This window comes from Pteronotus mesoamericanus, unplaced genomic scaffold (genome assembly GCF_021234165.1).
Source record: "Pteronotus mesoamericanus isolate MK-2021 breed Mesoamerican mustached bat unplaced genomic scaffold, CSHL_Meso_final scaffold_167, whole genome shotgun sequence".
NCBI lineage: Eukaryota > Metazoa > Chordata > Mammalia > Chiroptera > Mormoopidae > Pteronotus > Pteronotus mesoamericanus.
Window position 1 is genome coordinate 35,829,477 of NW_026555308.1, and position 13,946 is coordinate 35,843,422.

General features: G+C 37.5%; 1 protein-coding gene across 1 annotated transcript in view; it reads right to left on the reverse strand.

Annotated features, from left to right (window-relative positions):
* The window catches only part of LVRN (laeverin), a 51,950-nt gene that overhangs the window by 24,152 nt on the left and 13,852 nt on the right, over positions 1 to 13,946 (reverse strand). Inside the window, exons 3-9 of the mRNA XM_054589936.1 lie at positions 12,690 to 12,829; positions 9,163 to 9,289; positions 5,462 to 5,616; positions 3,799 to 3,912; positions 906 to 1,049; positions 288 to 353; positions 131 to 196 (exon numbers count right to left, since the gene is read on the reverse strand). Of these exons, the coding sequence (XP_054445911.1) occupies positions 131 to 196; positions 288 to 353; positions 906 to 1,049; positions 3,799 to 3,912; positions 5,462 to 5,616; positions 9,163 to 9,289; positions 12,690 to 12,829 (812 nt within the window). The remainder of the gene's footprint in view (positions 1 to 130; positions 197 to 287; positions 354 to 905; positions 1,050 to 3,798; positions 3,913 to 5,461; positions 5,617 to 9,162; positions 9,290 to 12,689; positions 12,830 to 13,946) is intronic.

Consider the following 13,946-nt stretch of genomic DNA (forward strand, 5'->3'; position numbering starts at 1 on the left):
AACAGCCCTGACCTAAAGGAGTTTCACAGACAAAACTGTTCTGTGGCATTGCCGTTCATGCATGGCCACCCTGTCTTGTTGAACTCTATAACACAAGTCAGCAAAAACATGTCAGGAAGTAGGACAATACCATTTGAAAATGTCTCCATAGATCATCTTGCTCAGCATTTGAGTAAGAAAATTTCTCCAAATACGACTGTAAAAACAGAAAAATTAAGGTTAAAATAAATCACATCCTAAAGCAATTTATGTTTACTGCCTTCTAGATAACAATTTTGTAAACTCACCTTAAGTGCGCTAATAAATACACTCTCGTTCAGGAAACTAGAAAGCATGCGGGCCATCGATGCTCCCTAAGACATAAGAAGAAGTCCATGATTTGAACAAAATTCAGTATCTAAATACTGACACATTCCATTTTGATTAACATTATTCTGGGCGGTGCTCCTGATGGCATTGTGCGCTTTAGTTGAATGTTTCAGTTATTCCAAAACATTTTAATGAAATAGTAAACTGTCATTAATTGATAGGTAGAAGAAGAATTAATGTCCTACATATAGAGAGTTCAGGGTACACAAAATCTTTTAAATTAGTATATTTCCACAGCAAGAATAAATTTGCACCAAGCAGAAGCATTTACCTTAAAAATAGCAAGTGTCTAAGTCTATTTATAATAGTAGATGGTACTGAGCACCTAATATCAGCTTGATTAATATTTACTAGATTAAAAATATTTACTAGGTAAGAATTGACTTAACATTTTCTGAAATGTATCTACTGAATAAAATTAAGGTTATTTGGATCAAAAGTTGTACAGGAGCATATACGTCTATGACTCTTAGAATCCATTTTATACAACTTTCTGCAAGAGTACAGAACAAAAGGAAATATATGACCGATTTTACCTTATTGTAAGTAAATGAGTCAAAGAGCTCATTTATTTCATTAGTTTCTGTGAAATTTTCCACCTTCAGTGATACAGCTCTAGACACCAGGGCATGGTCTTCTCTGAGAACATCATGTAAAATGTTAGAAAAAAATACCTCATTCTAAAAGGAAAAATATTGAGCCACATTAAGTTCTGAAGTACCACAGAAACACAAAATTCAATGTTGTCAAAATACTTTCAAAAACTGACACTGAAGAGGGGACAAACAAAATAATAATTGAAAAGTGCTGTGTGAGCTGCAATATGCCAAATGAGTCAGGATTCCATGAATAACCAAATGCTAGGGCTTCTTCCTTCCTATTTGGTGTCCATTTGTATTTCAATTTTTTAAAAAATCAAATACAAAAGTTAATGTGTTTTCCAAGAGATCTAACCACATGCCCTAACGAGGTCCCTGGGGAAACAGCATCTCTTGGTGATTTTAATCCTCTAGAATTTTACAGATAATTTTATTAGTAACCCCTTAAAAATTAATTAATCTCTCTTATGTGGCCATTTATAAACTAAAAGCATGCCATATTTATACATTTGCAAAGATGCAGATGTCATAATTTGAAATTGGAAATAAATCCACAGACAGGACGCAACAGTTTATAGCTCATGCATTAAAAGAAGGCAATTTGTTATATTTTAATGAAAAGTATGGAACTCCCCAAAAGATTAGATCTCTCTGACACCTGACAAGGGCTGTTTCTTTCAGAACGAAAGCTAGGAAGATAACTAAAGTGCAGACAGGAGGTCCGTGGGATGGACGAGCCACAGAAAGGGCAGTGGAGGAGCTGCAGGGACAGCTCACTCACTCTGGAGAGCTGCAAGAGCCCCTGGTAACCCACATTAAGCCTCTCTCAGGGGTCCCCTTGTTGCCTTTCTCACCCCTGCATGTTGTCAAATAAACTTTAAAATCCTGCTCCCATTAGCCAATGTTCCAAACAACCCTCTCCTACCAGCACATTGTTTTTATTTAGATTTATTAATACCACTGATTAGGCTATTATGAAACTCTGAGAAAGCCTATCATTTAGGGCAATACATGTCAATAAAGACAATCTCTAATATCAATAAATAACTAGGGATTTTGTCAAACTCATATTCTAATTCAGTTGGTCCATTTGGGGGCTTGTATTTTTACTAAACTACCAGATGATGCTGATATTGCTAGTTCAAGAATCACACTTTGAGTAGCAAAAATTTACGGGAGACATCTGCATAAGTCTGATTTTATTAAGTACAAGTTTTATTAATTTAACACTAAAGAGTTCTGTTTCTGCATATGGTTCTCTGGTTTTCTTACTCAATTTCAATCTAGTGACTAGATTAAAGGTCCATGATCTTTTAAAGATCATTGAAACAAGGCCTTAAGCTTTTAAAACACAAAGCTTGTGGCAATTTTCTCAAGTGCCAGGAGCTGATGCTCTTCCCGCAAGGTTTATATTCACTCAGCTCCATAAGCAATTGAGAAATGTAAACACAGAAAAAAGTGATTAAGAACCAATGATGGAAAAAAAGTAACTAAGCAGCCCAAAAAAGCTTATCTTACCATCTGAGCTTCATAAACACCAGTAATATGTTTTCATCAAGTTTTACCAGGTATGACAATACCTTAGCCATTTTAGTTGCATTTAGAGGTACTGACTGATGTTAGTATATTCAATTAAGAACACAAGAGGGTAAAGTTTTAAAATGGGTATAAAATAGGTGGAAAACTTCTCCAAAGAGGACATCCAGATGGCCAAGAGAAATATGAAAACATGCTCAACATCATTAGTCATCAGAGAAATGCAAACCACAATGAGGTATCATTATCACCTCACACCTGTCAGAATGGCCATCATCATCATCAAGTTAAGTGTTGGTGAGGATGTAGAGAAAAGGGAATCCTAGTGCACTGTTGGTGAGAAAGCAGATTGGTGCAGCCACTGTGGAAAGCAGTATGGAGGGTCCTCAATAATTAAAAATGGTACTACCTTACGACCCAGCGATTTCACTTCTGGGATATCTTACCGAGAATTATAAGGAATTTCCTTATAAGGAAATACATTCCTTATTTCATTCTTCTGACCTATACAGTGATGTCCGGTCCAGGCGAGGAAGAGCAGAGGCGCCCCGGAGCAGCCAGACTGCAGGGTGGCGGCATTTTATAGGATGTCTGCAAACATGACGGGGGGGGGGGGGGCACCGCACAGGGGCACTCAGAGGCTGCTCTATCAGTGCTTCCCAGGAACTGTGATTTCACAGATTAAAAAAAATTTTAAGTTTCTGTGGGCACAAGGTAGGTTTGTCAACTTTTTATTCTGCCAATTTTTTAAACAGAAACCAAATACCATCTATCTACTATCCTTTCAATCCTAGGAAAGGATCCTAGCATCCTTTCATAAAAGAAGAAAAATGGGAAATTTTACTACCTATATAATAAAACATAATCTTACAGTTTCCTTCAAAGTAAATAAATTTAGCCTGTAAGGGAGATCTGGCTAGTGGAGATGTGCTGCTTTAAACTTTAGGCTAGGTAGGAATATGTGAAAATAACCTAAGCTCTAACAGTACCTTATAAGGTAATATGATAAAGTATTAGGCAACCCATAAAAATAAAAAATAATTAATGATTTGTGGAAATGCTTTTGATAGAATATGAAGTAGAAAAGGCATTATTCTTTTTTGTGTGATTCCCACTTTTATGAATACTTACAAAAAGCATGGAAAAAGAAAACACATTAAAAAGATAAGTCTCTGATATTACAGGTAATGTACTATCCTTGTATTTTTCTGTATTTTATACATTTTCAACAATGAATATGCATTACTTTTACAAGTAGGAAAAAAATATTAATAAATTTAACAGACATACTTACTCCTGGGAGTTTAGGATTGAAGTAGTTAATTATTCCAAGCTCAAAATAAGATGCAAAACCTTCATTGAGCCAGATATTGTTCCACCAACTCATGGTAACCAAGTTTCCAAACCACTTTTGGAGACGAAAGGAGAAAGAGCTTTCTCAAATTTAATTTAAGTAATACTTATTGTAATTGCACATTAAATAAATATAGGGTTAGAGACATAATTAAACTTTATTTGTTTATCATTAAAACAGGACTCAAAAGAGCACATTGTTTTAACATGAAGAGATATCAGTCATACAAGTCTCTGAAATAGTTATTTCACATTCAATGATAGAAAGCAATTTTTCTTTTAAAACTGTGATGTTCAAAAATAATGAAAGCTAGAGTAGCATTTCTTAAACTGTCCACTTTGCCCATAAGTAAAACAAAGTAGTTCTAAATGTTCACTTAATACCTAATTACAGCTTCTTATGCTCTAAGTAGACTACGTCAGGATTTTGCTATAAGCAGTTACTATGTTTTAAAAATATGATTTGATCTGTGCCATATACAAATCACTCAAGTAATCATGTTCTGCAAAATGGCTCAGATATAATTATTTTTTGTATGAGCTTAACAGAAAGAAAGTGTCAAACAGATGATGAATAGAATTAGAAAAGAAAAACACAATCATTTCCAAAACTAACAAATCCACACTCTGGTATTTTACCAAATTCTTGTAACAGCTGTGATGTACTCATAGTTATCAGCCTGTGTTCCAAAACACTGTGTCACTTAGGATATAATAAAACATGACAATTTGGGTGACTGATCAAAACTTGTGGAAGTGTTTGTTGACTGTGTAACATGGTGTTATTAAAGCCTAGGAAACCACTCTTTCCCCAAATTTCTTAGGGATCCATGTAACGAGATGGTTTCTTTTTTGATAGGCTTATATTAATGGAGTCAAGGTCAGAAGGCATAAGTGAGGATTTCCATCAAATCAAATAACTAAACTTCTAAAATCACAACATGAAATGATATAGTTCTAATGAAATGAATCTTTGTTTCTACCTCCTTCAGGGATGCCGCTCACGGGTTCATCACCACTCATCTCACTGATACTAACATGCTGCCTACGGCCCTTTAACCTCTCTGTCAAAAAATTTAAAAAGTTTGTAACAATGTACTGATGAAATGGGGATATCCTTCAGTGACCTTTTACAATGTACCTTATTTTCAGATGGCAAGAAAACAAATAATCATAGCTCTGCTTGGCTTATTTTTCCTGAAGAAGATGATGGGTGGTATAAGGAAACTAAATGATAATGGAAAAAATACAATAAAGATTAAAAATTAAATAAGTAAACATTTAAAGAAAGAAGACTTTGTGGAGCAAAGTTAATCTTTGGATGTAAATACCTGACCCTCCAATGGACTGTAAGATCACATCAGTATGATCCATCACCAATTGTTCAAATCTACACAGGATCTGATTACACACAGCTCCTTATTTTTCTCTTTGTCCCATTTTTTGAATAATTTTTTTAAAATTTGGTATGCAGCAGTAGGTTTTCTGTTTTTTACAGGGTTTTTTTTTTTTTTGTTTTTGTGGGGGTGGGGGTTTGCTATTTTTGGTAGAGCACCTGGAGAATATCTTCATGTGAAATAAGAAAAAAACATTTTACCACATGCCTGATGTCCGATCTCATGGGAGACAATGTGAGAGATCATTGTCTTTTTTTCTGTTAGTTGGTCATCTGGTTGCAGCAACAATAATGACTCATCAAATATCAATAGTCCCCAATTTTCCATTGCACGGTTGTCAAAAGTAGGCAAGGCAATTATATCTAAGTTAATTTAAATGGAGGGAAAAATAGAAAGAAAATACAAGTGTGTATGAATAATCAGAGAAGACTTTAAAGACAAACACCAAAGACAGAAGCCAGACAATAAATTTCAGCTACATAAAAATCAATAATTTGGATAAAGGACTTGATCCAAAACATACAAAGATCTCTTAAAAGTCAACAATAAACAAATAAACAACTTCATAAATTTGGCAAAAGGCCAATATAGACACTTCACTAAAGAAGATATATAAATGAAAAATAAGCATATCAAAATGATGCTCAACACCTTATGTTACTCGGAAGTTTCAAATTAAAACAATAATGAAACAAAAACAATGAGATACCACTACACACCCATTAGGATGGCTAAAATCCAGAACACAACACCAAATGCAGGAGAAGATTTGGAGTAACAGGAATGCTCATTCATTGCTAGTGAGAATGCAAAATGGTACAGCCACTCTGGAAGAAAGTTTGGCTGTTTCTCATGAAGCTAAACATAGGCTGGCCATACAGTCCGGCACTTGAGCTCTTAGGTATTTACCCAAATTTATGTCCATACAAAAACTTGCACACAAATGTTTATTGCTTCTTTATTTGTAATTGCCAAAAATGGGAAGCAATCAAGATGTCCTTCAATGGGTGAATGGATAAACAAACTGTGGGACATCCATACAATACTGTATTGTTAAGTGATAAAAAGAAATGATTAGCTTTTCAAGCTATGAAAGGTTATGGAGAAACCTTAAATGTACATTACTAAGTGAAAGAAGCCAGTCTAAAACAGCTTCACATGGTATAATTCCAACTATACATCATTATAGAAAAGGCAAAACTATAGACAGTAGAAAGATCAGTGGTTTTCAGGGACTTGGGGGAGCAGGCAGGATGAATAGGTAGGGCACAGTGGATTTTTATGGTAGTGAAACTATTCTGTATGATGTTATAATGGTGTATACATGTATTATACATTCATCAAAACTCATAGAACTGTACAATGTAAAGTGAACCTTAATGTAAACTATGGACTTGAGTTAATAATAATGTATCGATATTGCTTTTTCATCAATTATAATAAATGTACCACACTAACGCAAGATGTTAGTAGCATAAACTGGAGGCAGGACAGGGGGACAGAGGAAGAGGCATATGGGAACTCTCTAAAAATAAAATATACTTAAAAATAAATATCTTAGTTTCCTAAAAGACACCATAAACAAATTTGAAAGGCAAACCACAAACTGGGATAAGTATTTGTAGCATACAAGGGGGGACCCAAAAAAACCCAGAATTTTCTGGAGGGCGGGCCCCTTGTGGTACAGGCTCCCCCTGCTGTGATCCAGGAATCCATCTGTATCAGTGCACCAGCTGTTGTTGTTGTGAGAGGCTGCATTCAGCTTCAGTAAATTTTTTTAAAGACCCTTTCAACGCATTTGCCCATTTCATGATGGGTGATTTATGAGCACACCTGCCCACACTGTGCTGCGTGTTCAGCAGTTTTTGACCAAAAACAGCATGTCTCCCATGCCCCACCTTCCTATTCACCTAATCTCGCCCCATGAGACTTTTTCTTTTTTATTTCTCCAGATGAAAAAAAATCCTCAAAGGGAAACATTTCGTCAGTGTGGAAGAGGTGAAACAAAAACTGGCAAAAACACTAACAGGCATCAAAATCAACAAGATCAAAAACTGTTTTGAGCAGTGGAAAAAATGTCTTGACAGGTATACTGCATCAAATGGAGAGTTCTTGAAGGTAACTGAAGTTTAAACATGTTAGAATAAATACACAATTTTTTATAAATAAATTCTGGGTTTTTGGGGTCCCCCCATCTATCAAAACCAGACAATATTTTTTTTCAGTAAAGGACTCTGACAAGTCAAAAAAACATATGAACAATTCATGCAAGAAATAAAATTTAAGCAGCTCAAAATCGTATTTAAGATGTTCAACTTCTTTACTTATCAAAAAGTAAAACAATGGTATATCTTAATCTTTCAAATGTATGAAAAGCTTAATAATTAGTAGGGCTTAGCATTAGTATTAACAATTAGTTATAAGAAAACTGACACATGACCTGCTGGTAAGGGTGTGAACTGGTACAGTTTTTCTGGAGCAATCTAACAGAATGCTTTATAATCTTTAGAAATGTTCCTACCCTTTGGTTAAATCACTCAACTTTTGGAATTTATATTCAGGCAAATAGCACAGGTATTTGTAAACATTTCCTTACAACGGTTTTCTTTAATGTTCTGAAAGTAGCCTCCCCCCTAAAAGTGGTAGAAGTCCTAATATTCAACCACTGAGGAGTAAATAAAGTATTTTGTCAAACTGATATGTAGGTATTCTATGTCTTAAAAATGACAATAAACAGAATATTTAGCTAACTAGATCACATCGCTACATATAAAAGAACAGTGTCAACTCCATGTTGTCATCTTTGTTAAAAATAAAGAAGCAAATATAGAGAAAGACAGAGATCTAGACTAAGACAAGCACTGGGACAGACAACAAGGTCAGCCACGGTTATATCTGTGTGGCGCATACAGGGGATTGTCCTTCTCTTTTTGTGCTTTTCCCCATTTTTCCAAATTTTCTACAGTGTGATCATTTATTATCTTTATAACTAGAACAAGAAAAGTTTTTGAATTTCTTTTGCTAATAGAAGAAATATTATAAGCCATGCTACATAGAACATTTGCCTGGTGAATGTTCTATGTTGTGCTATGCTCAATAATTTAAGTTGACTTTACGCAGGGTTGAAGTTGACAGTGTGTAGTAAAGAGTGTACCCAGGTCCTTACAGAGCTTCCATAGATAGTGCTCTATCATCTTGGGACAAACTTAGTTGCCTTAGCCTAGGTTTCCCATTCTTCTAACCTTTCTTTTCCTCCACGCACTCCCATCCCACCCACTGACTCATGTCATTGGAACAAAATACATTTACATGATACCCTCGCATTAGAGAGAAAAAACATTGAACAACTTTCTGAGCTGAATGGCTCACACAATTTTAAGAACATACTGCTTAGATCTGTAAGAGATAAATGTTTACATATTTCCTCAAGGATCATGTTATACTCACATATGATTCCAATTTTATATAACAAAAATTCACAGATGGGATCCTGAAGTCCTAATCTAGTGACGCACAGCTAAAGAATATTTTTTAAAAACCAACAAAGCCTTACCAAAGGGAACTGGACTAACTCCCACAGGCCTGCTAAAAGGATCCGGAATGCTGCCCTGCACACTCACATGATGACAGAAAGGGACAGGATGCAAGAGAGAAGGCAGGGTCTGGAGGGTATGAGGCTGCTCGTGAGTACCCAGCAGGGAGCTTTCTGAATACCTGCTGGGCACATGGGGCACCACACAAAGGCAGAGTGGACAGGATCCTATGTGTTCAGAAGGGGATGGAAGTAACTCCAAAATAGCAGCTAAATGGAGAGAATGTGTCCTTGGAGGCTCATCTGTATACACTTAACCTCAATTCAGAGCCCCCATGATAGGGAATCAACTCCATTGGAAGGGAAGGTGACTTACCTGTTTTTGGAAGAGGATAACTAATATTAAATAAATCTTCCAGAAAAGAGAAGATGGGACCTGTGATGTTCAAAGCAAAGTCTGCATTTCCACTAGCAATGGCATCTTTCCGGGCCCAGATGCGTATCTAAATCAAAACAATTAAGCAGTGATTAGGAAAAGCAGCCTGCTCGCTCCGATTCTCTGATACTCTAGAGCCAAAGTCACACTTTTTCAGAAGAAGCTACATAACAAAATGTTTAAGGGGATGTATGCATTAAGAAAAACCCAGAAGTCTCTTCACTAAGTCGTGAACAGTGGCTCCTCCAGGAAGTGTGTTATTTCAATCTTTGGCAATAACTATTGTATAATTATTGTAATCCAAAAGCAATATGTCTATCCTCACAGAAAATGTAGATTCTATGTCAAAGTAGATGGGCACGTTGGGCTCTTACTTCCCTATTCTGGACATATTTCCAATGTTCCACAATAGAGCTGTACAGTTAGTGAAGGTTATACAGTAAGGTACATATTAAACAATTTTGAATCATGACAATTTAAAATGGTTTGTTAATGAAAACATTAATATTCCCATCTTATTTTCAAAATTTGGAATACAGTTAATTTGCCTAATTTTAAAAAGTTCATCAAAAGTCTTACGATTTTACACTTATTGAAGCAAGTAAATTCTATTCTCTGTTTATGAGGTTTCCACTCTAGTAGGTCAAAAGAAATCCCTACATTAAACTAATGCTGTTGTTTGGGCTCTTGGAAGTTATTTGCATGATTTTGGTGACTTCTGTAATTTGCTGTTGCTTTTTCATTATTACTTTAATATGAATTATTTTATACTCCCAAACAATGCCTTCTAAGCATTTGTAATGGAGTTGCTAGTGTTAATGCTAAAGAACATGCATGAAACTCAATAACCCTGGAAGGGAAGTTAGAGGGAGATATTGGAATTAAAATAATTGCCCTGAAGTGAGTACAGTAAATTTGAGAAAGAGCTCTCTGCAAAACATTACAGAAAATGCTAAGGAAATGAAAAACAGCACAACAATATTTGCAGGCTGTTGCACTTCAAGAACATAGTCACCTTATTTTGCTTCCATTTCTGCTAGAAAAGGTGGTCTTGAATTATGTGAATTTTGAATTATGTGAAGTCTTCAGAAATGCTCCTCTTTCACAAAATGCAACCACCTGTTTTTGAAGCCTCCCGAGTTGATCCCCTCATTCCTTCTTCCAACCTTCCCTGTGCTGCAGAGGCCTCATTACCCTGGGAAAGAGGGGCCCAGGCCCCAGCCCCACACCCACAATACAATTACCTTCCCCAACTCTACTTCTAATTTCTGAGGTGACAGGAAGGCTGCTAAAACAAAGCCCACACTACTGAATGGAAAGAATAGGCTCCTTTCCCCACACTTGAGATATCAATGCATTTTAATTCACTTGATTATTTGAAAAATAAAGGCAATAACAAAGTCTGCATGTCAAGTTCCAATTTATAAAGCTCCTCCCATAAACTACTCTTCTATAAACCAAAATGCAGGCAAATAATGGAGATTTCAAGTTGGGTGGAAGGGGTGGGTGGCCCCTACTAGGGCAGCAAGGAGCATTTGGAGGTGCGGCCATGAAGCTCCTTCAAACCCACACCCAGCCCGCCAGTGTGCTCCTGTGCTCCTCCTGAGACACAGCTGACCTCAACATCTAAAAGAGAGGAATATCTACACACATACCCATGTGTGCTAAATTCTACACAAATATGTTATTTCCAACCTTAGTTTTGTGTTTCCTATGTTTATCCTCATGCCACACATTAATCGCATTTCACTAAATTTTCTCCTACTTAATGAGCAATTTTTATATAGTCTGGATGTTATTCCAAGAGTGCATTCTAGTTCCCCTGTAGAGTATACGGTGGACTCCTTCATTTTGTAGAGCTGAGCCTTAGCCAAATGCAACATTCCACTGATAAACTAATCCCATCTCAATTTTCTGGCTAACAGCATTACTTTCTTAGGCATCTTCCATTGCCCTTCTGCTTTTATAACAGTTGGCTTTCTTTTCAGGGTGATCTTTCACTGAGAAACATATTTGATCTTTTTACAAGAATTGTTCATGTGCAGTAGTCTTGATAGCAACAAGCCACTTGAGATGTGGATGTTGACGGATCACCTTGGGTCACTCATGAACTCTGCGGCCCACTTCTTCATGCCAGGCACAATGCATGTGCTTTCAAACCATGCCTGAGTATATTTATCAATATACAGGGTCTGGCAGAAGTAACGCCTGCTGAAGTATGGTTGGTAGGATAATAATATGGGTGTAATAATTTATAGTTTTAATTTGAACATGTCACCTAAAATGTCATACAGTGTGCTTAAGTGTGATAGTTATGTTACAGAATTACATGCTTATGATTTTGTAACAAAAGATTTTGTAATAAAAGAGGGGTGTTGTTTGTGCAGGACCCTGTATATGTCATGAATGTTTGACTTGGCCATTGTTACATCTGTGAATATCACGGATTTACTAGTGATTATTCAATGAGGAAAAACAGGCTGGAGCCAACAGCTAAGGAAGATAACGAGCCACTGTTTGCATCCAGCACAGTATTTTTAATTCATCATTAGGTCAGGAGTTCAGGAAGAGTAACTTTGTGTGATTCTCCCCAATGGCAGACTTGGCTCATCCACAGCTTCCTTGTCTCCACAAGTAGAAGACAAAGTAAGAGCCTAGAGGATCTTGGGCCCAAGAGAGAGCCTCAGCCAGCTGTAGAATCTAATCTCCCTCAGCCCTGTGAAGTCAACCTGACCAGAAAGAGCTGGGACTACAGCAGTGGCCTGCCTATATCCACACCCTAGCATAGGGAGTGAGCCAGCATACAAAGTACTGGCACAATCATCTGGATATTTTCCTAAAGGATTTCTATGTAATGAGGATATAATTGGGTGAAAACTAGGTTTTTCAGGGCAGAGCACCTGCTTTATGCAAGTCTGGGGAAGTGCTGCATGCCCCAGAGCCAAGGAACCCAGTGGCCCTGCTTCTCAGTAGGGATGATATTTAACCTGTCCCACTTCAGCCACAGCACTTGTTCCTTGCTGGTGTTTGTTTTGGTTGTCTGGTGCTCACGCCACACTGGTTCCTAGACATTTTGAGTGCCATCCAGCTTCAAGGCTGCATTAACATTGCAGGTGAAGTAAACAACAGGCAGACCGCAGCTTCAAGGTGCTAGGTGCACATCAGCTTTCCCCCTTCTCTTTTGTCGTCTGAAAGGCAGCAACAGCCTGGGAAGAGGGGGCTCAGAAGCTGCCTTGAGCAGGCTTAATGTGTGGCCTCCCGTGGAAACCCCTCCCCAAAGCTACAGAACTTGTGTCTCATTCCTCAAAGCCGCATGAAGAGCTTTAAAGGGTCTTGGAGAAGGTCAGAGTGAGAACCAGGAGATGATGGCGGGATAGGTAGCCATAATCCCTGGACACAGAAAGCGTGGATGAACAATCTGCAGCCAGTACAAATGTACCCTTACCTGGAGAATCTTCCTTACTCACCTCCTTGCCCCTTTCAGTTCTGTTGACATGGTCATAGTCACATATAACAAATGCGGCTAAATAAGTTGGCATGTGGGGTGTGGTGTAAAAGGTGGTAACAGTCCATTTGTTTCCATTCACATCTTCTTTTTCTGACTGACCTGGAGAAATTTACTTTAGTCCAAATCACTATAAACCTAAGCAATAATATCTACCTTTAAATTAATTTGTCAATTTGATTGTCACCCGGCTACTTCTTCCTAGCTATTCCCCATAGTCTAGCAGTTTGGATTTCTCTACCCCTAAGCTATCAAAACCACATTAGGAAGATCTAAGGACAGTGTCTTGGTCCTGAAGTACTATGAGCAACACAGTCTTAACCGAGGGCCACATCCATGAGCACTGTCAGTTAGGCCCATGCTCTGCCTCCTCTCTTTTCCGTCCATTTCTACTGTTTCCTGGTCCAGCTCATTTCTCAGAACACTTAATCTAGAGCTTCCCAGGCCCATGGTAGGTCAACAAGATACAATTCTGCCCATCTCAGGTTTCAACTAGGTCTTCAGTGGAGACAGGCTGGGGTCTTTAACCTGAGATCACAAATTCAAATGCCTGCAAGGGCCAGGTAAACACCTGATGTGAAAATGGTCACTGTGCACTAACAGGGACTGGCCGGATCATGGCAGGCTAGGGAACACAGGCCCGGTCCTCAGGTGGCAGCCTTTTTTCCCAGCTGTAACTATTGCTGTTATAAGGACCACAGGTCCATTGTTGTTAGATCTCTTAAGTTTTCAAGGAAGGAAGAATTTTGATTTTTATGAGAAATCTCTGGATTTTTAAAAGTTAGATCCTAATTCAATCAAAAGAAGAGAGTCCTGGGAGCCAAAGAAAACATCTTTTTTGCACCAGATTCAGGCTAAGACCACTAGCTTATTATCACTTATGATTAGTAGTTGAAGCCCAAACTAATGCGCAGACAGGCTGCCAATATATAAGAACAGTATAATGTTCCCAGCTTCTACTACAAAAAGAAACAGGAATCAAGACAGGGAAACAACCTAGGTATCCTTCAACGGATGACTGGATAAAGAAGATGTGGTACATATCTACATGATAGAATACTACTCAGCCATGAAAAATGGTGAAATATTGCCATTTGATACAACATGGATGGATCTTGAGAGTACCATACTAAGTGAAATAAGTCAGACAGAAAAGGACAAGAACCATATGATTTTACTTATATGTGGGATAGAAAATGGAAAGCAGCAAACAAACTCA